General features: G+C 44.3%; 2 protein-coding genes across 3 annotated transcripts; one reads left to right on the plus strand and one right to left on the minus strand.

The window, feature by feature from the left end:
• Positions 1–441: 441 nt before the first annotated feature.
• Positions 442–2355, plus strand: LOC111569336 (urocortin-like; the record flags this gene model as incomplete). Its single annotated transcript, XM_055014665.1, has 2 exons — positions 442–506; positions 1725–2355. Coding segments are annotated over 2 exons (513 nt in total), but the record flags the coding sequence as incomplete, so codon positions are not given.
• A 1471-nt stretch (positions 2356–3826) lies between these two features.
• On the minus strand, positions 3827–24371 carry LOC111569335 (E3 ubiquitin-protein ligase TRIM63-like). 2 transcript variants are annotated; one of them, XM_055014761.1, is made up of 9 exons: positions 24236–24371; positions 23954–24126; positions 20377–20551; positions 18850–18945; positions 16448–16681; positions 7367–7389; positions 5918–6042; positions 4095–4384; positions 3827–4019 (listed from the first exon to the last, which is right to left on the minus strand). In XM_055014761.1, exons 1-9 carry the CDS (start codon positions 24353–24355, stop codon positions 3948–3950), a joined length of 1308 nt encoding a protein of 435 aa, XP_054870736.1. In that variant the 5' UTR covers positions 24356–24371; the 3' UTR covers positions 3827–3947. The 2 variants fall into 2 exon arrangements, with proteins under 2 accessions (XP_054870736.1, XP_054870735.1); XM_055014760.1 differs by having other exon boundaries at positions 5918–6123.
• Between the last annotated feature and the right edge of the window lie 517 nt (positions 24372–24888).

A 24888-nucleotide genomic window follows, 5' to 3' on the forward strand; every position in this document is an offset into this window, starting at 1 on the left:
TCTCTCTTGCTAACTCCCATCAGTACTCTGGCTGCAGCGTTTTGGATCAGCTGTAGATGTTTCAGAGAGCTATTGGGACAACCTGATAATAAGGAATTACAGTAGTCAAGCCTAGAAGTAACAAATGCATGGACTAGTTTTTCTGCATCATCATCATCATCACCTTCATAATCATCACCTTCATCATCATCATCATCATGATCACCTTCATCATCATCATCATCATCATCATCATCATCATCATCATCATCATCATCATCATCATCATCATCACTTTCATCACCTTCATCATCATCATCATCATCATCATCATCATCACTTTCATCACCTTCATCATCATCACCATCATCATCATCATCATCATCATCATCATCATCAACACTTTCATCACCTTCATCATCATCATCATCATCATCATCATCATCATCATCATCATCATCATCATCATCATCATCACCTTCATCATCTTCATCATCATCACCTTCATCCTCTTCCTCCTCCACCAGGTAGCATCTGAGCATGTGCAGACCGTCCTTCCCTCTGATATAAGAAGCAGCAACAGTTTGACTTCTTGTGTTCGACTGAAGAGACGATCAGGTAGGAACCTTATTTAAAACAGAACCCATAGAACATAGAACTGCTGGAAATCCCTCCTATTTATCTCTATATTTATTTATACTCTTATTGATGTTTTTATTTATCCTCTCATCCATCTATCTATCTATCTATCTATCTATCTATCTATCTATCTATCTATCTATCTATCTATCTATCTATCTATCTATCTATCTATCTATCTATCTATCTACCTATACTCTTATTTATGTCTATATATTTATTTATACTCTTATTTATCTCTATATTTATTTATTCTCTTATTTATGTCTATATTGTTTATGTTCCAACAGAGAACTTAGAATGACGTTCTACATTTATTTAGTTTGTTCCCATATTGATATGAAGAACCTCCAATATTAGAAACTAGACTGATAAATATGAATATTTGCTCTCTTAATAGCAGAACGTTTCTTCTAATCAAACTTCACAGAACCTTAACCCTTTTATGTGCCGTCAGGAGAACCCATGTTCCACTGGACTGGGTCACTTCTATCTCATGTTCCTCATCCAAGGGTTAAATCAGTTTACAGAAAATATCAACTGGTGTTCCTGAAGATGAAACGATTTTCCAGTTTAAATCCCACGACTTCCTGTTCTCATCCTGTTCCTCCTGTTCATCTCCTGTTCTCTTCCTGTTCTCCTCCTGTTCTCATCCTGTTCCTCCTGTTCATCTCCTGTTCTCTTCCTGTTCTCCTCCTGTTCTCTTCCTGTTCTTCTCCTGTTCTCTTCTTGTTCTCCTCTGTTCCTCTTGTTCTCCTCCTGTTCTCCCCTGTTCCTCCTGTTCTCCTCCTGTTCTCCTCCTGTTCATCTCCTGTTCTCTTCCTGTTCTCCTCCTGTTCTCTTCCTGTTCTTCTTCTGTTCTCCACCTGTTCTCCTCTTGTTCTCCTCCTTTTCTCTTCCTGTTCTCCTCCTGTTCTCTTCTTGTTCTTCTCTGTTCCTCTTGTTCTCCTCCTGTTCTCCCCTGTTCCTCTTGTTCTCCTCCTGTTCTCCTCCTGTTCTTCTTCTGTTCTCTTCCTGTTCTTCTTCTGTTCTCCACCTGTTCTCCTTCTGTTCTCCTCCTGTTCTCCTGTTCTTCTTCTGTTCTCCACCTGTTCTCCTTCTGTTCTCCTCCTGTTCTCCTGTTCTTCTTCTGTTCTCCACCTGTTCTCCTATGTTCCTCCTGCAGACTGCGGCGGTGAGATGAAGTTGAATGTGTTCTTGTGGGTCGTGGTTCTGGTCGGTTCCTTCCTCCCTCGCTGTGCTGACGGCCGACCCTTCAACGGTTCCACCGGCCGCCTCCTCGGACCGCTGCTCCTCCTGGGGGAGAAGTTCTCCCTGCTGGGCGGAGGAGGAGCAGTTCCGAGGTTCCTCCCTGCTTCTTCGGCAGAGAACCGGGTTCTGCTGCGGGCGGAGCAGAAGGTGAGGAGGTCCGAGGAGCCGCCCATCTCTCTGGACCTGACGTTCCACCTGCTGCGGGAGGTTCTGGAGATGGCCCGGGCCGAGCAGATGGTCCAGCAGGCCGACAGCAACCGCAGGATGATGGACACCTTTGGAAGGAGAAGGAACGTTCTCTAGAACCTCCAGCTGGTTCCACAGAAACAAACACCATAAATAACCATGGTTCTGTGTTCTCCAATGTTCTCCAGCTTCAGTAGATAAATTAGACACTTTCTAACAAATAATTACAGAAAAATAGAATCTAATTTATTTAGTTAGAATAAAGCCGATGTAATTAATAATAAAATAAATAAAGGCTTACGGCTTCTTTATTTGCTTTTAATTTATATTTAAAGTGGTTTTTATTTTTATTTGACTTCTCACTGGCTCTGCAGAAGTGATGTCATTAGGTCTGATTCATGAGAAACTTTTTTGCACCTCGAATTGAAAATGTTTTTTCATTTTTATTTTGCACGCTACATGCTAACATGTTAACATGTAGCGTGCTGGTGTTAGATATGGTCAGGTGAACATGTTAGCATGTTCACCTGAACATATCTAACACTGGCACGCTACATGCTAACATGTTAGCATGTAGCGCTACATACTACATGCTGACATGTTAGCATGGTCACTTAAACATATCTAACACCGGCCGCTACATGCTAACATGTTAGCATGTTCACCTGAACATATCTAACACCAGCATGCTACATGCTAACATGTTAGCATGTTCACCTGAACATATCTAACAACAGCATGCTACATGCTAACATGTTAACATGTTCACCTGAACATATCTAACACCAGCATGCTACATGCTAACATGTTAGCATGTTCACCTGAACATATCTAACAGCAGCATGCTACATGCTAACATGTTAGCATGTTCACCTGAACATATCTAACAACAGCATGCTACATGCTAACATGTTAACATGTTCACCTGAACATATCTAACACCAGCATGCTACATGCTAACATGTTAGCATGTTCACCTGAACATATCTAACAACAGCATGCTACATGCTAACATGTTAACATGTTTACCTGAACATATCTAACACCAGCATGCTACATGCTAACATGTTAACATGTTCACCTGAACATATCTAACACCAGCACGCTACAAGCTAACATACAGTATAAAATAGAAATGAATATTTTAATAACTGTTGGAGTGATTGACCCACAAACCTACTTTGATTTATGGACAATGAATAAAGTCCCTGCTGGGCCTTCCACAATAAAACAACATGTCAGGACATCTGAACATGTTTACAGTTTGTGTTCTTCAGAGAGCAGTTTTACTTTCACTTTGCTTCTGAATGTTTCATTCTTCTTTGCTGGCAATAAAACCACATGAGCAGAACACTTCAACATTCTGCATGACAGTAAAAAACTTTTCCCACTCATCGTGGATTCATCCGCTGCTGGAAATAGTCCCTATCTAGTCAGATCTACCTCCTGATCTGTCCCACCTACACTCCTCAGATACCTGCCACAGAACTTCTACTGGTCTCTGAGGAGGAACTGACTGCTGGTGGAAGGTTTGGACGATAAAAATGGAGCCATTCATTGGTTATTAGTATTATATTCTGTCTTTTATTACTTTCTTGTGTGTAAATGTTTATTGAAAAATACAATGAAGACACTGTTGAAAAACTAAGACAACATGAATGATTCCTGAATGGAGTGTGGAGCGGCTCAGTGGTCGGCTCCAGACTCCATTCAGGAAAGGTTCTGGTTAGTTCAGTTCAGACTCAGGAAGAGATGAAGAAAAACACGTTCATAACAAAACAATAATTTATTTCCAAAAGTGAAGTGAGTTTATATTTAAAAAGCAAAATTTTTCAGAATTTCAAAAAACATCCTCCAGATAGAACCAGGTCGGACTGGTCCAGGTCCAGGTCTTATTTCTGGTTGAGCCAGCTGAAGGAGAAGACGTGTTTGGGTCCATCCTCTGACTCACTCTGCTGCTCCGACTGCAAAGGAAGAAGGACTCATTACATCATCAGTCACATGACACCTGTTTCAATGTTTAAACTGTGATGTCACACCTGGGGGGCGAAGCTGGCGGTGGGCAGAGGAATTGGGGGCGGGGCATGTGTGGATGATGATGATGACAAAGGGGCGGGGCTCTTTGTCTGTGAGACAGAGATGGGCGGGGTCTCTGTGGGTCGCTGGGGGGGCGGGGCTGAGAGGACAGGTGACAGAGGAGACTGCTGATTGGCTGAGAGTCCTGCAGGTGTAAAGTGCTGCTGTGACTCAGCTTGACTTCCTGTTGGTGCTCTGACATTGACCTCGTCTTCATCATCATCATCATCATCATCATCATCATCTTCATCAACTAAGAGACAGAGAACAGCATAGTGCTAACCCATTAGCATGCTAATGCTAGCATACAGCATTCTTAATGCTAGTCTCTCAGTGCAAATACATTAGCAGGCTATGTGCTAACAAACTGTGCTCTCAATACTAATATGATTTCATGCTACATGAAAACATGCTGTTTTGTTAATTCTACTATCTTAATGCTAACATATAACCATGCTACCTACTCGTGTAGTATACATCTATACTCTCTAAAATAAAGTTCCTGTGATGCAGTTTTCTTAATGCTAACATGACATCATGCTACATGCTAACATTCAGCATGTTTAATGTATCTCATCACCGGCATTAGCTGACGTTAGCTGTTACCTTTCAAAATGCTAATATTTTTAATACAAAAGCATGTTCCAACCATATGCATCCTTATGCAAAGACTTTAAAATGCATATTGGCATGCTACATGCTAAAATGTTAGCATACACTACAACCTATGATAGAGGCTCAGTTTTAGCACATTAGCATGCAACATACTAATGCATTTATGCATGGTATACTTTGTGTTCACAGTTGTAACATATTAGAATGCTACATGCAAACATGCAGTACTCTTGTTGTTAGCCTCTCAGTGCTAGCATCTTATATTCTGCAGGCTAATATGCAATGCCCTTAATGCTAGTATCTCCATGATAATATGATTACATGCTACACGCAAACATACAGTTTTGTAAATGAGAGTGTCTCATTGATAACACATTAGCATGCTATCATACCTGCAACATGCTATCTTGTTAGAATCCCTCATGCATGTGTATTAACTTTGGCATGCTTTATGCTAAATGACAGTAGCACTCTGTTGCTGAATTTGTTAGCATGATAGTACATTAGATTACATTATGCTAATTGATAGTACTACTATGTTGCTGAATTTGCTAGTGGTAGGATTAGCTTACATATGAAGACTAATAGTAGCTCAAAGCTAATAACTAAGTTTATTTATTTATTTATTTATTTAACCTTTATTTTACCAGGTAAGTTAGTTGAGAACCATTTCTCATTTTCAATAATGACCTGGTCAAGAGGCAGCATACAACAAGATGAACAACAGGTTACATATACAGCAAATCAGACAAAACAAAACACACAAAGACTTGTAAAAAATAGAAAGGCTGAAAGACTGTTAAAAATAGAACAGCTAAAAAGGCTAAAAACAGGTGCAGTGGTCCTGAAGTGTTTCTCCAGCTGATTATTTTAAATGACAAAAGCGATATACATGAGGAGAGTTTTAGGCAGTTCTGTAGTTCCAGTCATTAGCGGCAGAAAATTGGAATGAGGATCGACTGAGAGCTATACAAAGTTTAGGAATGAGGAGTGACAGTTATCATACATTGTAGGTCAATAACAGTTATATTAACTATGGCAGTCTGGGGTTGGCAAACACATGACATGCTTATGTACTTAAATGCTGTGATAATAATTACTTAATGCTAATGAGTGCTAATGAGCCTCTGAGGTGTCTCATCGCTGATTGGTTAGTGACGGTGTTGTTTACGTTTGATGAAGTCGATGATGCTCAGCGCTCTCCTCTGATGCTCAAAGTTTGCCATGAAGTGCTCCATGTTCTCATAGCCGGGCTGAACCTTATCCAGGTGAGACGTGTCGGTTCCCTCCACAATCCTGGTGAGGAGAAACACCACCGTCTCCATGACAACAACAACAAAAAGTAACAAACAGTAAAAAAAAAAACAAAAAAAACCACTAAAAACAAACATTAAAAACCATTAAAAAATAACAAAAACAACAACAGACAGGAACAAACATTAAAAACAATAACAACAATAACTGTCAAGTCAAACTGGAAGAAGCATTTACATAGGTGCTCAGCTGGGGCGGAACCAATCTGCGGCTGCAGGTTGGCTACCGGCAGCATAAAATGGGACACACGCAGCACTGAGAGGGAAGGAGAATGAATGACCTCGCTCAAACAAAGTGGCTGTGAGCACAAGGATTTGCGGCAAACTGACTGTGCAGGACCTGCTTCATCTACGGAAATCCGGGTGGCGGCCGGTAAGAGCAGAACCATGGACCTAGGAGACTGTTTGGCCTGCCGATGTGAGCTGCTGTAAAAATGTGTTAGCAATAGCATTAGCATTAGCCACGGAGACCGGCGTCGGCCACGAGCAGCTGGTTGCTAACTTTCCTATGTCCGTGTGCCATTTATTGCTGTGTGTTTGAAATTGCTCAGTTGGAAATAAGACTGCAGGCTAATTGGTGCTAATTAGAGGGTTTCCAGCTAAGGTTAAAAAATCAGTTAATTCATTCTGTTTGTAACGGTGGGTTTGTACTATGCACTTTATTTTATTTGGTTATTTATTAGATCTGGAACGGAATGCACTTTAAAAAGTCACTTTATGCACTTTAAATAATTTTAAGAATATGAATTAAGAAGTATTAAAAAAAAAGTCTGATAGAAATGTTAAGAGCAAAATTTGTTAAAATGTGATTGAAATCAACTCTTTAAAATGCAGGTAAAATGAGTGGCATTTATTAGTGAGATAGAATTGTACGAGGGGAATGGCTGTTATTATCTGCCGAATGCAATATTGTGAACATTGTTATTTTGTGTTTGTTTAAAGGTTTTTCACCTAAACCTATCAACCAACCCTATCGACTAAAACCTTTCAACCAAACCTGTCACCTAAGTTGCTATCGTTGTATTCTATGACCTTGGAACTATTGCAAAATAAAAGAGGAGGAAAAGAAAGCAACTGTCTGATTCATGAGTGGAGCCCAGCTCATAACCCGAGTAGATGAACATCCTTTTTCAAGTGGGGAAACTGCACACTTACCCTCAGAAAATCATCAATGATAGTCACGCGTCATTGAAAGTGGGGGAACACTTGACAATAACAAACTAACAAACAACAAACATTAAAACCCAATAACAAACAAAAACAATAACAAACGACGACTGAAAACAAACATGGAGACAGAAACTTACTTCTGCAGTAGAGGTTTTGCTGCCTGTGGATGAGAAATCAAAGATTCAACATTAGCCTGATGCTAACATTTCCTAATTAAAGAACTACAATGATGGTAGCTGCTTGCTAACATGACAGCAAACTAAGAATATTGTGGATTGTCTGGTCGATTCTCGGTCTTTCAGGGGTCCGTTTCACGAAGCAGGTTCAACAAACTCTGAGTTTAACCCTGAACTCTGAGTTGATCTACTCTGAGATAGAAAACTCTGACTTTTCGGTTTCACAACGGCTGATTGAATCAACTCGGAGTAGTTTCACCCGGAGTTAAGCGCGTGCACCACAACTCTGAAAAGCCAGTATCAATGGAGCGCCGATTCGATGAGTCACCATGGCAACGGGGAAGCGGAGGACTACAGCGTTTAAATTGGAAATCTTAATGCGCTTATATAGCGAGTTTGAACACGTTTTTAGAAAGAAGTGCAACACCTGCAGCTGCAAAAGAGAGGGAGACGGTGTAGGAGAACATTGCTGCCCTGTCAATGCGTAAGTTTAAATCACAATAATATTACAGGAAAACTGTTTGAATAGTAGCTTATTAAGTTATTTCATTTAGGTGCAATCCCGCAGGGGAGAAGCTTAAGATGAAATACAAAAACATTTTTAAAACAGGTAAGAAGTCGGCATAATCTCATGGAGGTACCTCATTTTGATCATGTTTTACATTGTAAAGTAGCCTAAATATTAAGTGGCTGTTTGACTGTGCAGTGGTTTTATCCCACACAGAGCCTAAATGTCTGCATCCATATCATGTTCTGTTAAATAATTAAGCCTATTTAAACTAACAAAGACTTCTACTCAGCCAACTATATATATACACACACACACACACACACACACACACACACACACACACACACACACACACACACACACACACACACACACACACACACACACACACACACACACACACACACACACACACACACACACACACACACACACACAGAGCCTTGATGGCTCTGACAGGTTTATGTCCAGGGAAAACCACAAAGATGGTAAAAGTCGTTTCAGATCCAGACACACTTTTCTGACCGTCCTGCATACAGTTGTCTTACTGAAGTGCTCTGCATCTCCTACATTATATAAAAAACTTCCATTTGCAAAGAACCGCAGCACAACACACAATATCTGCTGGGATGTGAGAACATGACTGTGGTTGGTCATGTTGTAAATGTAAGGACGGATTAGGTTGGATGTAGATTATGGACTGTGATGTGAAACGGTACCGCTCTAAAAGATACTTGTCGAGAAATGCGAGAACATCTATGCGCGGTCTGATAATCTCCTGACGAATATTTAATTCTCTGTGCAGTAATTCTGCTCCTTCATCTACTGGATCGTTCATAAAAGGACGTCATTTTGACACACAGCAGAACTAGACTTCGCCAAAACTCGCCAGCTGACTGAATGAATGAGGAAATGAAATAGCGTGTGAGACTGAAAGAGGGCGGAGACAGAGAGAAACTCGAGGTTTACTGAGATAAACCTGGTCCAGACCAGGTTAGAGTCAGAGAGTCTGTTACTACAGTAACTGACTGAGGGTTTAAGTTACCCCTCTTTGTGAAACAGGCTAGAGTTACCCCTCTGTCTCTGGTTTGAGTTACCTCCCTTTGTGAAAAGGAAAACTCTGAGTTTCCCTCATTTCAGGGTTAACAAACTCAGAGTTTTCACTAAACCTTCTTCGTGAAATGGGCCCCAGGTCATGTAGTCCTCAGAGCTTCAGTAAAAAACAACATGAAGGGTGACGGGATACATTGGCATGAGTTAGATCTAAAGAACCCTCTGACTAAAGGTGAAACATATTCAAGAACCTAAAACAGAAGTCCAGTTGTCTTCTACTGAGACTCTGAGAAATACTGTCGTTCTACTGATAGCAGTTTCATGTTAACACTTTTGACTGCATTAAGATAAATGATAGATAGGGGGCGCTGCTGAGTGGGCAATGGAGGAGAACGCATGTTTCAGAGCAACTTTTAAAAAATATTATTTTTGGCACAAGTCAGCAGGAAACTCGGTGCTGATTCCAGGAAAATCCTCCACAGGGAAGCAAACAACTCCACGAGGCTGCAACTCCCAGTCCGTCCACTCCTCCGCTGGGAAGGCCAGGTGAGGCAGACCCAGGTGTAGCGGACCCAGGTGAGGCTGATCCAGGTGAGGTGGACCCAGGTGAGGCTGATCCAGGTGTGGCTGATCCAGGTGAGGATGACCCAGGTGTAGCGGACCCAGGTGAGGCTGATCCAGGTGAGGTGGACCCAGGTGAGGCTGATCCAGGTGAGGCTGATCCAGGTGTAGCGGACCCAGGTGAGGCTGATCCAGGTGTGGCTGATCCAGGTGAGGCGGACCCAGGTGTAGCAGACCCAGGTGAGGCTGATCCAGGTGAGGCTGATCCAGGTGTAGCGGATCCAGGTGAGGCTGATCCAGGTGAGGCTGACCCAGGTGAGGCTGATCCAGGTGTAGCGGACCCAGGTGAGGCTGATCCAGGTGTGGCTGATCCAGGTGAGGTGGACCCAGGTGAGGCGGACCCAGGTGTAGCAGACCCAGGTGAGGCTGATCCAGGTGAGGCTGATCCAGGTGTAGCGGATCCAGGTGAGGCTGATCCAGGTGAGGCTGATCCAGGTGAGGCTGATCCAGGTGAGGCTGACCCAGGTGAGGCAGACCCAGGTGAGGCAGACCCAGGTGAGGCTGACCCAGGTGTAGCGGACCCAGGTGAGGCTGATCCAGGTGTGGCTGATCCAGGTGAGGTGGACACAGGTGAGGCGGACCCAGGTGAGGCTGACCCAGGTGTAGCAGACCCAGGTGAGGCTGACCCAGGTGAGGCTGACCCAGGTGTAGCGGACCCAGGTGAGGCTGATCCAGGTGAGGCGGACCCAGGTGAGGCGGACCCAGGTGTAGCAGACCCAGGTGAGGTGGACCCAGGTGAGGCTGATCCAGGTGAGGTGGACCCAGGTGAGGCTGATCCAGGTGTGGCTGATCCAGGTGAGGATGACCCAGGTGTAGCGGACCCAGGTGAGGCTGATCCAGGTGAGGTGGACCCAGGGGAGGCTGATCCAGGTGAGGCTGATCCAGGTGTAGCGGACCCAGGTGAGGCTGATCCAGGTGTGGCTGATCCAGGTGAGGCGGACCCAGGTGTAGCAGACCCAGGTGAGGCTGATCCAGGTGAGGCTGATCCAGGTGTAGCGGATCCAGGTGAGGCTGATCCAGGTGAGGCTGACCCAGGTGAGGCTGATCCAGGTGAGGTGGACCCAGGTGAGGCTGATCCAGGTGAGGCTGATCCAGGTGTAGCGGACCCAGGTGAGGCTGATCCAGGTGTGGCTGATCCAGGTGAGGTGGACCCAGGTGAGGCGGACCCAGGTGTAGCAGACCCAGGTGAGGCTGATCCAGGTGTAGCGGATCCAGGTGAGGCTGATCCAGGTGAGGCTGATCCAGGTGAGGCTGACCCAGGTGAGGCAGACCCAGGTGAGGCTGACCCAGGTGAGGCTGACCCAGGTGTAGCGGACCCAGGTGAGGCTGATCCAGGTGTGGCTGATCCAGGTGAGGTGGACACAGGTGAGGCGGACCCAGGTGAGGCTGACCCAGGTGTAGCAGACCCAGGTGAGGCTGACCCAGGTGAGGCTGACCCAGGTGTAGCGGACCCAGGTGAGGCTGATCCAGGTGAGGTGGACCCAGGTGAGGCGGACCCAGGTGTAGCAGACCCAGGTGAGGCTGATCCAGGTGAGGCTGATCCAGGTGAGGTGGACCCAGGTGAGGCTGATCCAGGTGTGGCTGATCCAGGTGGGGCTGCATACATGATGGACACTGAAAGTTTCAAAAAAGAGCTGGTATACTCCCTGTGTGAGGATTTGTCAGATGCTTAGTAAACCGAGGGGCTGCTGGAGAGGGAGACGGCAGCCATCAGAACCGACATCGTTGCAGTCAGATCCAGAAAGAACACAGAGAGTCAAGAACAACCGAGCTGTCTGCGCTGGGTGAAAGGTACGGAAGAAAGTCTGCTTGTACGGATGATGTTTCATGTCGACAGAAAGAAGTTCATTGGCTCACTGCAGACGCACTGCAAAACAAATATGATGATTTAGAGGCGAGATCACGGAGAAACAACGTCTGTCTAGTCATAGTTCTGCTCTACAGTCTACAGTCATTCTGTTAAAACCAGTGTTGGACGTGAAAGAAGCCCCGATGCTGGACAGGCTCACTGATCCGTCCTCCTGGCGCTGGGACCAGGGAGCCCCCATGCACCATCGTGGCCCATCTTCACGACGACCATGACTACAAACATCCTCCGCCTTGCCCAAGAGAAACAACGGATCAAGGTGAGCGGCATGAACATCTCAGTTTTCCCAGACTACACTGCAAAAACAGCCACAGGCCGTGCTGGTTGAATGACATCAGATGACAGCTGTGGGGGTGGAGGGGATCCTTTACCCAGCCCGGCTCAGGATCACCGACCAAAACATGGAAAAGCTTTCTCCACCCCAGAGGAGGCTCAAATGTAAATAACACAAAACACTACAGGATACTAAACAGCTGATTAGGGAACAGACAGATACAGACTGCAGGAAGCCACTAAAACCAGAATCATAAACACTCTGTACATTAGAAACATATGGAAGCTGGATTTTAGTTTGAAAATATTGTAAAATATTTACCCCATGTTTCCTTTTTTTGCACATATACTGTAGTTGAATAGGAGCTGCACACTGGTTAGCACTGTCGCCTCACAGCTAGAAGATCCCCGGTTCTGGTTCTGGAATATTTCTGCATGGGGTCTACATGTTCTCCCTGCTGAGTTCTCCAGGTTCTCCAGGTTCTCCCACAGTATAAAAACATGCTGAGGTTCATTGGTGATTCTACACTGCAGGTGTGAATGTGAGTCTCTATGTAGGCTTGTGATAGGCTGTTACCTGTCCAGGTGAATGTCCTGGTCATTTCCCATACCTATGAAATATGTACCTGGGTGGAGACCGGGCTGAGAATGTTCTTTCCAGTAAGGAAGGAAAACTCTGGAGGATTTTCTCCAAACATCTCGCTGTCCTCCAGCAGAACTCTCAGACTAAGACTGGTTCTCCCCAAGGATGAAACACCAGAAAGATTGCACAGACGTGTTCATAGGAGAGACTAAACAACAGCTTCACTAGACTCAACACAAGAGAAACTCAGGACCAGACTCAGCATCCATTTGAAGGATGAAGGACGTTCGTTTGAGGACAGCAATGCCCACATTTAGGACAGAGAGGACAGATGGTCTGAGAGAGGAGCAAATGAATCTATAACTGTAACATACATAGATAGATAGATAGCTTTATGTGTCACACTTTCATATACAATGAAATTTCATTTGAGCTGCCCTGCCAATGACAGCTCCGGCTGCTGTGCAGTGCTGCGCGCACCTTTCTTGAAGAAAAAAAGAAAAAAGACATGTAGGGATCTGGGTAGGGATAGCAGAGGGTACAAGAAAAAAAGGCTCGTTGTACCAAATGAAACCTCCAATGCTGGGAAATTCAATTTGAGAAGGAACCTAAAAAAAACCCAAACCTGCAACAGGCAAAGCATGACGTTAGACAAGGATAGTTGGGATATGGATGTGGGGTGGTGGAGGGGGGAGCACTGCACAGTTAGTCAGGTTCCTGTGCAGCAAATTACTGCACGGATTCCTGGCTCCTGTGTATAGTGAGGAAAGCTTGTGGATGCGGGGGTGGGGGGGTGGGGGGGGGTTATGGACATGTCTGTGCGAATGTTTAGCTCAGTCCTCAGTTCATGAGTCCGAATGTTTATGTATGCGTGTAGCCCATCTTCTTCCGTCTCAGACCTCCGGTGTCTCAGTTAGTGAGGGTGGGAGCGCGATAACACAGCAAGGTTGCTATGGAGACGTCCTCGGTTGGCCCGGTCCATAACTCAACAGGTGTCCTTGGGAAAGTGGGGGTGGGTGGGGGTGGGGGTGGGGGGTGGGGGTGGGGGTTTTAGAAGAGCTATCTCTTGGCCATGAAACTTCCAGAGGAGTTTGTTATTGTTCCAGGGGCACCAGAATGTAATCAGTTTTCCTCTTGTTTGGGCGGGAGAGAAGTAATTTCACCTTCCCCCTACTGCTCTCAACAATTTTAGACCTCAGCTGTAGCGATTCTCACCCTGATGGCTTTCAATTTGCGACTCAAATCAACAGTCACACCAAGCAAATTGTTCGTCTTACGATTGAGTTCGTCATACCGAGCATCGGCAGCCGTGATCCGATCGTTTGCATAGACCAGCAGTGTTTGGACGTCATTTCTGTCTGCAGTCTTCCTGATTTTCCAGAAGCTCAGGCCAGTGAACAAGCCAATTATCAGCAGGCCTGTCATCATAAATCCGAATATATAAACATCTTCCACATCCTCCACGGATAGGGGTGCCAGGCACATGATCCCCTTCCACTTCCCCCAGGCGTCGATCACGTAACCAGAGGCAAAACTCCCATCCGGGCAGGTAGGCTCCCCTAGGCCTGTGCTCTTTGTGGCGACAATCTTGTCAACTGCGTTGAGAGACCAGTTAATCAATTCCATGATCGGTGTTTCGAAGGTCCAGTGCCAAGCGATCGCTCCAAGTCAGACAGACGAGACGAGATGAAAAAAATGCAGCAAGCAGAAAATGTGAGGGGAGGAACAGAGATAGATACGGAGTGAGGAAAAGTGCGCCCGCATCCTACGAAAGCTGAGCAGAGAAGAACATCATCTGTAAACAGAGGAGGAGGTTCTCCACACCATATTAAACACCTAGAACACAGTGATCAGGTCTCTCCCCAGAAAGTTCCTCCATCCTAAACATCTTGAGTCACTCCTGATTTGGCAGATCCACATCCTCTGTCAGGTAAACTGCAGCTCCACCACCATGATTGGTGTCGTTAGTGGACCTCCTGGTTTCACAGCAATCATACCTGGAGACAGGTGAGTCCAGGGGTCCATTTCACGAAGCAGGTTTAGTGAAAACTCTGAGTTTGTTAACCCTGAAATGAGGGAAACTCAGAGTTTTCCTTTTCACAAAGGGAGGTAACTCAAACCAGAGACAGAGGGGTAACTCTAGCCTGTTTCACAAAGAGGGGTAACTTAAACCCTCAGTCAGTTACCATAGTAACAGACTCTCTGACTCTAACCTGGTCTGGACCAGGTTTATCTCAGTAAACCTCGAGTTTCTCTCTGTCTCCGCCCTCTTTCAGTTTCACACGCTATTTCATTTCCTCATTCATTCAGTCAGCTGGCGAGTTTTGGCGAAGTCTAGTTCTGCTGTGTGTCAAAATGACGTCCTTTTATGAACGATCCAGTAGATGAAGGAGCAGAATTACTGCACAGAGAATTAAATATTCGTCAGGAGATTATCAGACCGCGCATAGATGTTCTCACATTTCTCGACAAGTATCTTTTAGAGCGGTACCGTTTCACGTCACAGTCCATAATCTACATCCAACCTAATCCGTCCTTACATTTACAACATGACCAACCACAGTCATGTTCTCACATCCCAGCAGATATTGTGTGTTGTGCTGCGGTTCTTTGCAAATGGAAGTTTTTTATATAATGTAGGAGATGCAGAGCACTTCAGTAAGACAGCTGTATGCAGGACGGTCAGAAATGTGTGTCTGGATCTGAAACGACTTTTACCATCTTTGTGGTTTTCCCTGGACATAAACCTGTCAGAGCCATCAAGGCTCTGTGTGTGTGTGTGTGTGTGTGTGTGTGTGTGTGTGTGTGTGTGTGTGTGTGTGTGTGTGTGTGTGTGTGTGTGTGTGTGTGTGTGTGTGTGTGTGTGTGTGTGTGTGTGTGTGTGTGTGTGTGTGTGTGTGTGTGTATATATATAGTTGGCTGAGTAGAAGTCTGTGTCAGTTTAAATAGGCTTAATTATTTAACAGAACATGATATGGATGCAGACATTTAGGCTCTGTGTGGGATAAAACCACTGCACAGTCAAACAGCCACTTAATATTTAGGCTACTTTACAATGTAAAACATGATCAAAATGAGGTACCTCCATGTAATCATGCCGACTTCTTACCTGCTTTAAAAATGTTTTTATATTTCATCTTAAGCTTCTCCCCCACAGGATTGCACCTAAATGAAATAACTTAATAGGCTACTATTCAAACAGTTTTCCTGTAATATTATTGTGATTTAAACTTCTGCATTGACCCAGGCAGCAATGTTCTCCTACACCGTCTCCCTCTCTTTTGCAGCTGCAGGTGTTGCACTTCTTTCTAAAAACGTGTTCAAACTCGCTATATAAGCGCATTAAGATTTCCAATTCAAACGGTGTAGCCCTCCGCTTCTCCGTTGCCATGGTGACTCGTCGAATCGGCGCTCCATTGATGCTGGCTTTTCAGAGTTGTGGTGCACGCGCTTAACTCCGGGTGAAACTACTCCGAGTTGATTAAACCAACTCAAATCAGCCGTTGTGAAACCGAAAACTCAGAGTTTTCTATCTCAGAGTAGATCAACTCAGAGTTCAGGGTTAAACTCAGAGTTTGTTGAAGCTGCTTCGTGAAACGGACCCCTGGTCATTAATGGACCATCAGCTATGTGAGCTGAAGTGGTTATAAATCCTGGAACTCCTCATTCGTCAGAACTGAAGGAGAACCTTGGATCAAGGTGAAACGTCTTCAAGAACCTATAAGAGAAGTCCAGATGATGTCTACTGAAGCTCCTACCATTAAAGTTGAACTGTTTCCATCTGTGAGACAGAAGCAGCAGCTTGTTGGGTCTCAGAAGGTAAACATGTTGTCTGTAATGAAAAGATTCATTGTCTGGTGGGATGATTTGACCGACTGGAAGCAGGTGGATGGAGATAAAACTGGACCTTCGGGTACACTTTAGGTAAGTACCACGTGAAGCGATTACCGACAGGTTCTATTTAACAAGTAACCAGGAAACCAGTGCAGTACCACTGATGCCAGCTTGGACCAAATGTGATGCTAATGTTCTCTGGTGTTGCACCAGAAAATCAGGGCAGTCACATGACCAGCTCTAAACCAATAACAGCTTAAGCAGCCTTACTTCCTGGTACTGTAGCTAACAGGTGTTCACCTGCAGGAACACAGCCATCTCTGATTGGTCCAACGTCTGGATGCAGGTCTCCAGCAGCTTGGCGGTGCCGTCCAGATGCTCCGTGTACTTCCTGGTCAGACCACGGATGTAGTCCAGCTTCTCCTGCTGCTCACTGTTGATCCTCAGCGTCAGCTCACCTTTCTTCTCCTCCAGCACGGCAAACAGGTGATCGAATGTCTCGCACACCTTCGACTTCTGTCGGCGACCGTTTTCCTGCAAAAACAGTTTCTGTGAACGAATCACTGCCATCTAAAAGGGCCAGTCAGGGGCCTCAGGGGCCAATCAGGGGCAAATCAGAAGCCAATTAGGGGCCTCAGGGGCCAATCAGGGGCAAATCAGAGGCCAGTCATGGACCTCAGGGGCCAATCAGGGGCTTGGATGGATGGATGATGGATGATGAATGATGGATGGATGGATGATGGATGGATGATGGTGGATGGATGATGGATGGATGGATGGATGGATGGATGGATGATGGATGGTCATTACTAGTTGTTTGAGGCATTCAGTGTTTCAGTTCATTCCTTCCTGGTCATCGTAGTTTGTTCTGTTGGACTCTTTTTATGTCGGTTCTTTCTGAAGTTGTTCTTTGTCTCTCACTAATTAGTTTTGCATTTATTAGTGTTCATCTTGCATCTGTTTGTCATCTTTTTCATCTGTTGTTTTTAGCAATTTTGACTGTTTGCATTCATTTTACAGCTTTTTTTTCTGTCATAATCTTTGATATGTGGTGGAAAATGTCCTCTAAATGTGTGTTCACAGATTACTTTCTGTACGTGTTCATTATCCAGTCGATGTAGAGATGTGTGACTTTAGAAATCTTTCTGTACTTTTATTCTCATCTACAAGAGCCAACATTCTGTAGAACTTTGAACACAGTCTGAAGTGAAGCTTCTCATTCACAGATAGCAGCAGCAGAACTCTGGGACTGAAGGATTTTTACACATTTCAGCTCCAATATTCCTGAAAAATATCAAACCCAAAATGACAGCAAAGCTTGGTCAGAACTTTGGTCTCCAGGTTCTGATCCATCAGGCAGTAAAATGAAACATCCACAATAATCCAAATTTCAAAACAGAACGGGACTGATTCTAATCACGTTAGTCCGAACTATTGTCTCTGAGTTTGTTTCATATCTGAGCTCAACAACACTTGATGATCAATGATCCAACATGGATCTAACAGCAGCTGGAATATCTGTTCACCTCAGACAGGTCAGCTGTTTATCAGCTGTTTATCAGCTGTTCATCTGCTGTTCATCAGCTGCAGCTAAATACTGAACTTTCACTTTGACTGTTTCATAAATCAAAGATAAATTGAGCTGTTGGTTCTTTGCACTCTTTGATCAGCTGCTGTTAGTTTCTGATGTTTTCTACATCACTGATCAATATCAGGTTCTACTGCGGTTCTACAGCACTGAGGGTTCCTGTCTGACTGCAGGAACGTTAGCAGAACAGTTGTAGAACATTAGTAGAACATCAATAGAGCAGTACCAGAACATTAGTAGAACAGTACCAGAATATTAGTAGAACATTACCAGAACATTAGTAGAACAGTACCAGAACATTAGTAGAACATTAGTAGAACAGTACCAGAACAGTAAAAGTACATTAGTAGAATATTAGTAGAACATTAGTAGAACAGTACCAGAATATTAGTAGAACATTACCAGAACATTAGTAGAACAGTACCAGAACATTAGTAAAACAGTACCAGAACATTAGTAGAACAGTACCGGAACAGTACCAGAACATTAGTAGAACAATACCAGAGCATTAGTAAAACGGTACCAGAATATTAGTAGAACATTAGTAGAACAGTACCAGAACATTAGCAGAACAGTACCAGAACATTAGCAGAACATTAGTAGAACATTGGCAGAACAGTGACCTCACTTAAACAGATTGTATATCGAGCAATGTTCTATGTTCCATGTCTGGAAGGACCTTCTGTCTTGTGGTTCTATTGTGACTGTTCTTGTCTTTTTAATATGTTTTGTGTTTCATCTTTTCTTTTTAGATGCAGTTTGTTCTCCTGTTTCCTGTCTGGTTCCTCTCATGTTCCTTGCCTCGTTCCAGTTTGTGCGTGTAGTTTTAGAACCCTGTTGTGTTCCTTTATTTCATGCTTCAGTTTGCTGGAGCTGATTTTTTAGATATTTTTGTGTTTTTAGTTCCTTTTTTTCCAGTTTTTGTGATTAAAGCTGTTTTTATTCAAACTTTTTCCTCATTTTAGTGGTTGTTGGTTCCTACTGTCTCTCTGGAGATGTTTGTGTTACAACAAGACGTGAGAAGCCAAACAGAGGCCCTTGAGGCCCCCATGGCCCCTGAGACTCCTGAAGCCCCTTGAGGTCAGAAACATTCAGTGGAAACAGATCAACTCACGTCTACGGCTCTGCAGGTTTCCTCCAACTGACTGATGATCGCCTGAACCCTCTCATTGTTCCCAACCAGCAGCGACACACAATCTGTGAGCTCCACCTACACACACACACACACACACACACACACACACACACACAGACACCCGTTGCTGTGAGGTTGTGTGTGTGTGTTATGTGTCCTGTACTGAGCCTGGTGCTAAAAATGGTGGTGTATAGTGTGTTAGTTTTGTTTGTTCTGCATATTGTGTTTATCGTGTATGTTGTGTTTGTCAACTTAGTTGTGTGTTGTGCTTGTTGTGTTTGTTGTATATTGTATACATTTTGTTTGTTGCGTGTATTGTGTATATTGTGTATGTTCTGCTGGTTGTGTTAACATGTCTGGTTGTTGGTCTAAATGGATCCACCTGGTCCATCAGGTTCTGCTGGTCTAGTCAGACTGTTAGGTTCCAGCAGCTGAACCTCTGCTGGTCCAGAATGCATTAAACCCTCAACCAGATGTTGGAGGTGTTACCGTGGCCAGGAGGAAAGCTGCATGGAAATGCACCGCATGCAGCATGCAGCATGCAGCTGCTGTGTTTATCCGACTCATCTGCCAGACCGTCAAGCTGAAAGCTTGGTCACGTGACCTTTAGTGACCCGCTGAAGCGCGAGCGCTGTCATGTGACCATGTTGTGGTCCGCTAGCGACCACCCGCCAAGTGGGCAATTTTCAGATGCGACACGTTTACATGCGGGAAAAACGTATCTAGTGGACACGTAGCTTAAGAGTTTGGAGGTCTATGTCTGCTTCAGGTCTCTTCGAGCTGCACGTTGTTCCTCAAGGTTCCACTGTTAATGCACAATATTAGACCAACAACATTCTAGAAAAGGTTCCACTTTTTGTTTAGGCCAGGAGGAACACATCAGGGCCTGTGACTGAACGGAAAATGTCTCACAGATGTTCTGAGTTGGTATTTATGTAGATGGAACCTGTATGACTCAGCAACGGTGTTCTGAGGTTCTACCTGGCTTTAAGGAGGAATGGAACCCAAACTGACCTCAACCCAACTGAGAACTGCTGGAGAACCCTGAACATCTTGACCAGTCTACCCCCAACGACCATGAAACAGCTCAACTCTAGAGGGGGAAGACAGAACCATCCACACTCTAGAACCTCCTACATTCATGAAAGACTGATCAGAGTGAAAGGAGGAAGTTCTGGTTATGGGATCGACTGGTTATGTTCTCTCTGGAGAATGAGACCCAATGTCTCAGTGAGATTACCTGCATAAATAAAGGCTAAATAAAATAAAAAATGTTACATGTTCAGTCTCTGAGCATTGTTTTTCTGGGGCAAACCAACTTTTGGGACACCGTGGATGCTGTGTTAGTTGTGTTGGTCCTGTTTGGTGTTTTGGTCGTGTTTGTTGTGTTGGTCGTGTTTGTTGTGTTGGTCATGTCTGTTGTTTCGTGCTGTGCTTGTTCTGTCGTCTTGGTTGTTTGTTTTGTTGTGTTTGTTGTGTTGTTTTTGTCATGTTTTTTGCATTGACCTTCTGCTGCTGGAAGATGTCGTTGATCGGGGCGACCTCACAGTCCTTGTGAGCTCCAAACACCTTACAGAGGGAACAGGTGGGAACACTGCAAGAGACGCAGTAGATGTTGATCTTCTCATCATCATGATCCTCACATATGGGCTGGTCCACCTTCACCTCTGGGACCGGCTTACTGAGACACACAGACAGGTGGACAGACAGGTAGACAGACAGGTTTTGCAAAGGAATAGCTTGTTTGAAGAGTTTCAGTCAGGCTTCAGAGTGCATCATAGCACAGAAACAGCTCTGGTGAAAGTTACTAATGACCTTCTCATAGCGTCAGATAATGGACTGGTCTCTATACTTATTTTATTGGACCTTAGTGCAGCATTCGATACAATCGACCACAAACTTTTATTACAGCGACTAGAACATTCTATTGGCATTAAAGGGACAGCACTGGACTGGTTTAAATCCTACTTATCAGACAGGTTCCAGTTTGTGCATGTCAACAATGACTCTTCTGAGCATACTAGGGTTAATCATGGAGTTCCTCAGGGTTCTGTCCTAGAACCAATACTGTTCACATTATACATGCTTCCCTTAGGCAACATTATTAGGAAGCACTGTATTAATTTCCATTGTTACGCTGACGACACTCAATTGTATTTAACTAATCAGCTAGCTAGACTGCAAGATTGTCTTAAGGACATAAAGACCTGGATGACCTATAATTTCTTACTACTAAATTCAGACCAGACTGAAGTCATTGTATTTGGCCCCAAACATCTTAGAGAATTGCTTTCAAAGCATATAGTTACTCTGGATGGCATTACATTGGCCTCCAGTACTACTGTGAGGAACCTCGGTGTTATCTTTGACCAGGACATGTGCTTTAACTCACACATAAAACAAATCTGTAGGACTTCCTTTTTCCACCTGAGAAATATTGTAAAAATCAGGAACATCCTGTCTCAGAGTGATGCAGAAAAACTAGTCCATGCATTTGTTACTTCTAGGCTTGACTACTGTAATTCCTTATTATCAGGTTGTCCCAATAGCTCTCTGAAACATCTACAGCTGATCCAAAATGCTGCAGCCAGAGTACTGATGGGAGTTAGCAAGAGAGATCATATTTCTCCTATATTGGTTTCTCTTCATTGGCTTCCTGTGAAATGTAGAATAGAATTCAAAATCCTTCTTCTGACATATAAAGCTCTTAACAATCAATCTCCATCATATCTTAAAGACCTGATAGTACCATATTATCCTAGCAGAACTCTTCGCTCTCAGACTGCAGGCTTACTTGTTGTTCCTAGAATCTCTAAAAGTAGAATGTGAGGCAGAGCCTTCAGTTATCAGCTCCTCTCCTGTGGAACCAGCTTCCAGTTTGGGTTCTGGAGGCGGACACCCTCTCTATTTTTAAGACCAGGCTTAAAACCTTCCTTTTTGACAACTCTTATAGTTAGGACTGACTGGGGGACCCTGAGGGGGTCAGCTGGAGTCTTCCTCTTGGACGTCCCTTAGTTCTGCCCCTAGTTCTGCTGCTATAGGCCTAGACTGCTGGAGGACCTCTCTGGATGCACTGAGCCCTTCTCTATCTACCATTATATTTAATATATATATATACCATTATTGCATTACACTCACTCTGTTTCTCCCTGTGTCCTTTCTCTGAGTGTCCCTGGTGAGCTGGATGCTTCAGATGTGTGGTTGTTCTCCCACCAACTGTAACCCTCTACCTCCATCCCTCTATCTCTACCTCTCTACCTCTTCTGTCCCTCTCAACCCGTCCAGCCAGCAGCAGATGGTTCCCCCCAGGGCTGGATTGGCCATCTGGCGTACCGGGCGATGCCCGGTGGGCCGAAGCACATTTTTGGGCCGGCACAGGGGGTGTCATAATTTAACCATCATATATAAATATAAATCCTTTTTGTCGATCGCGACGGCCCATTGGTTAATTTTTTTGAAGGACATTGGACTAATCCAATGAAATCTCTCAGCCCTCCTCGGCCCGCCCCTCCCCGGCCTCTTGACCAAAGTCATCAAATTTTGCCGTTTGAGTTGGCCGGAAGTGGAGAGGAGCAAAGATGGAGAAACGGCCCAAACGAAAGGGGGGCGCTGAAAAATTGCGCGAATAAACGCTTAAAAGCCTGCAAGTCGATGCAGCAAAATGCTGCTAAATAAGTGACATGTTTGCCGTTGCTTCCACTACTTCACCTGCGGCAGCGACTGCTGCTGCCATGATAGAAAAAGAAGCCGAAGTTCAGGGGGAGTCGGAGAAAAAGGAGTAGGAGGAGAAGGAGGAGGAGGACGGAGGGAGAGACGTGACACAGCAGGGACAGATCGACGAGGTCACATTAGCTTTAAAACTATACCTTAACTGATTCCAGCTCTTTTTCTTTTCTTGATCATCTATGCATCTCTCTCTCTATCTTTCTCTCTCTCAATCTCTCTCTTCATACTTTAAGGTTCCATTTTGGTGAAGAGCTCCACTTTAAATTCAAGTTGGCAATTTTGACAGTTTGTAATAAAATTTTAAATAAAGTCCCTGTGAGAAGTGACAGAGTGTATCTTTTTTTTTTTTTTACATGGTTACTCTCTTCCACGTAGGCTGCTGCATTTTTTTTTTTTTTTTTTTTGAAACAATACAATGTGCACATATATCCTCTGGTATGTCGTATGGCTTGGCATATTGTATAAATAATCATGGTGGGCCACCATGACCAAAAATGCCAGGGCCATATTTTGATCCCAGTCCAGCCCTGGTTCCCCCACATTAGAGCCAGGTTCTACTCGAGGTTTTTTCCCTGTTAAAAGGGTGTTTTCCTTGCCACTGTCTCCTTAGGGCTGCTCTGGGGGTTCAGGCATATGGGTTCTGTAAAGCGTCTCAAGACAATTTGACTGTAATTGGCGCTATATAAATAAAATTGAATTGAATTGAATTGAATTGAATTGAATTGAATTGAATTGAATTGGATAGACAGCTAAAGATACAGGGGGTGTATTGATTATTGGTGTGAGTTTTGTGTGTGTGTATTGTGTGTGTGTGTGTTGTGTGTCTGTGTTGTGTGTGTGCATTGTGTGTCTGTGTGTCACATGCTGTTGTCCTGAACTTGTTTATTAGCTCCAGAACTATATTTATCTGCTGCTGTCTCACTGACCTCCATCTGGAAATAGTCAGAACACATCAGCTGTTAGAGCTCTGATTGGACAGTAATGTTTTATTTTAACTAACTTCTCTAACAAGGAACAAGAAAACAGGAAACAGGAAGTGTGTGTCTGATCAGCTGATTCAGATGATGAAATGTTTTAAGAATTCTGATTCAGCGGAAAAATGAAACCTGAATCCAAAAACTTTAGTTTCCTGTTGGTTCAGTAACGACGTGTCAATAAACACAAGACTGACTGTGATGTGTTCAGGTATCATCAGCACAGGTGTGTACAGATGTTATACAAGTGTGTACAGGTGTATACAGGCGTTATACAGGTCTATACAGGTGTATACAGGTGTTATACAGATGTGTACAGATGTTATATAGGTGTGTACAGGTGTATCTAGGTGTATACAGGTGTATCTAGGTGTGGTGTCTACCTGGTGCTCCCCTGCTTGTACATGTCGATGATGTTCTCCACCAACAGGTTCCTCTGCAGGCCGTAGACTCCATGTCGGTCCAGAACCACCTCATGTCTGCAGGACGGGCAGCGGAACCGTCCACCTGAGCTCACCGTGGAGCCACTCCTGGACGACAGGTAGGGATTGGACGCCTGCAAGGGGCGGGGCATCGCACAGGTAAACATTCACATCTCAAAACCGTGTGTGTGTGTGTGTGTGTGTTCCTCGTGTGTGTGTTCCTCAGGTGTGTGTGTTCCTCACCTGAAAGACGTCGTTGGCACACTTACGGCAGAGGTTGTGTTGACAGGGCAGAATGACCACCGGCTTGGTGAACATCTCCAGACAGATGGGACAGATGAGCTGCTTCTCCAGACTGTCCATGACCCCGAGGACGGAGACGAAGACAGAAGAAGCAGAAGGAGAAGAAGAGCTGAGTCCGTCCCTCAGAACCAGTGAAGTGAAACTGTTCTGCTGTTGGAGACTCTGAGGCTCTCGGCTGTTTTTAGATGCTGTGATGTCAGCTGTTGCCGTGCCAACAAGCCCTTATATGTCAAAAGTCAGGGAGACACATGGGGGAGGGGCAGCAGAAGGTCTGCTTCTTAAAGGGACAGTAGACAGAAGACGCAGCAGCGCCTTCTGCTGGTTCCAGTGAAACATCCAATAGAACCATGACAGGAACTGATACTGAACAGGATTTATACTCTCATTACACAAATACTTATATGCTTATGTACTTATACACATAACTTTATTACACATGTACTTATATCTCGTGTACTTATATACTTACACATAACTGTGCATCTGAAAAAGTAAAATATTGTATAAAAGTTGACCCTGTCGTATTTTAATTGACAGTTAAACTTTCATGTATTCTGTATAGACTGAAAGTGAAATATTTGGAGGCTTTTCTT

The sequence above is a fragment of the Amphiprion ocellaris genome, chromosome 10, assembly GCF_022539595.1.
Source record: "Amphiprion ocellaris isolate individual 3 ecotype Okinawa chromosome 10, ASM2253959v1, whole genome shotgun sequence".
In the NCBI taxonomy this organism is placed as follows: domain Eukaryota; kingdom Metazoa; phylum Chordata; class Actinopteri; family Pomacentridae; genus Amphiprion; species Amphiprion ocellaris.

Coding starts and splice junctions, on each gene's coding strand:
- LOC111569335 (XM_055014760.1), bottom strand. CDS start 24,355: ATGGACAGTCTGGAGAAGCAGCTCATCTGTCCCATCTGTCTGGAGATG. Junction 24,127..24,235: donor GTGCCAACGACGTCTTTCAG/GTGAGGAACACA, acceptor CGCCCCTTGCAG/GCGTCCAATCCCTACCTGTC. Junction 16,682..18,849: donor AAACCTGCAGAGCCGTAGAC/GTGAGTTGATCT, acceptor CTGTTTTTGCAG/GAAAACGGTCGCCGACAGAA.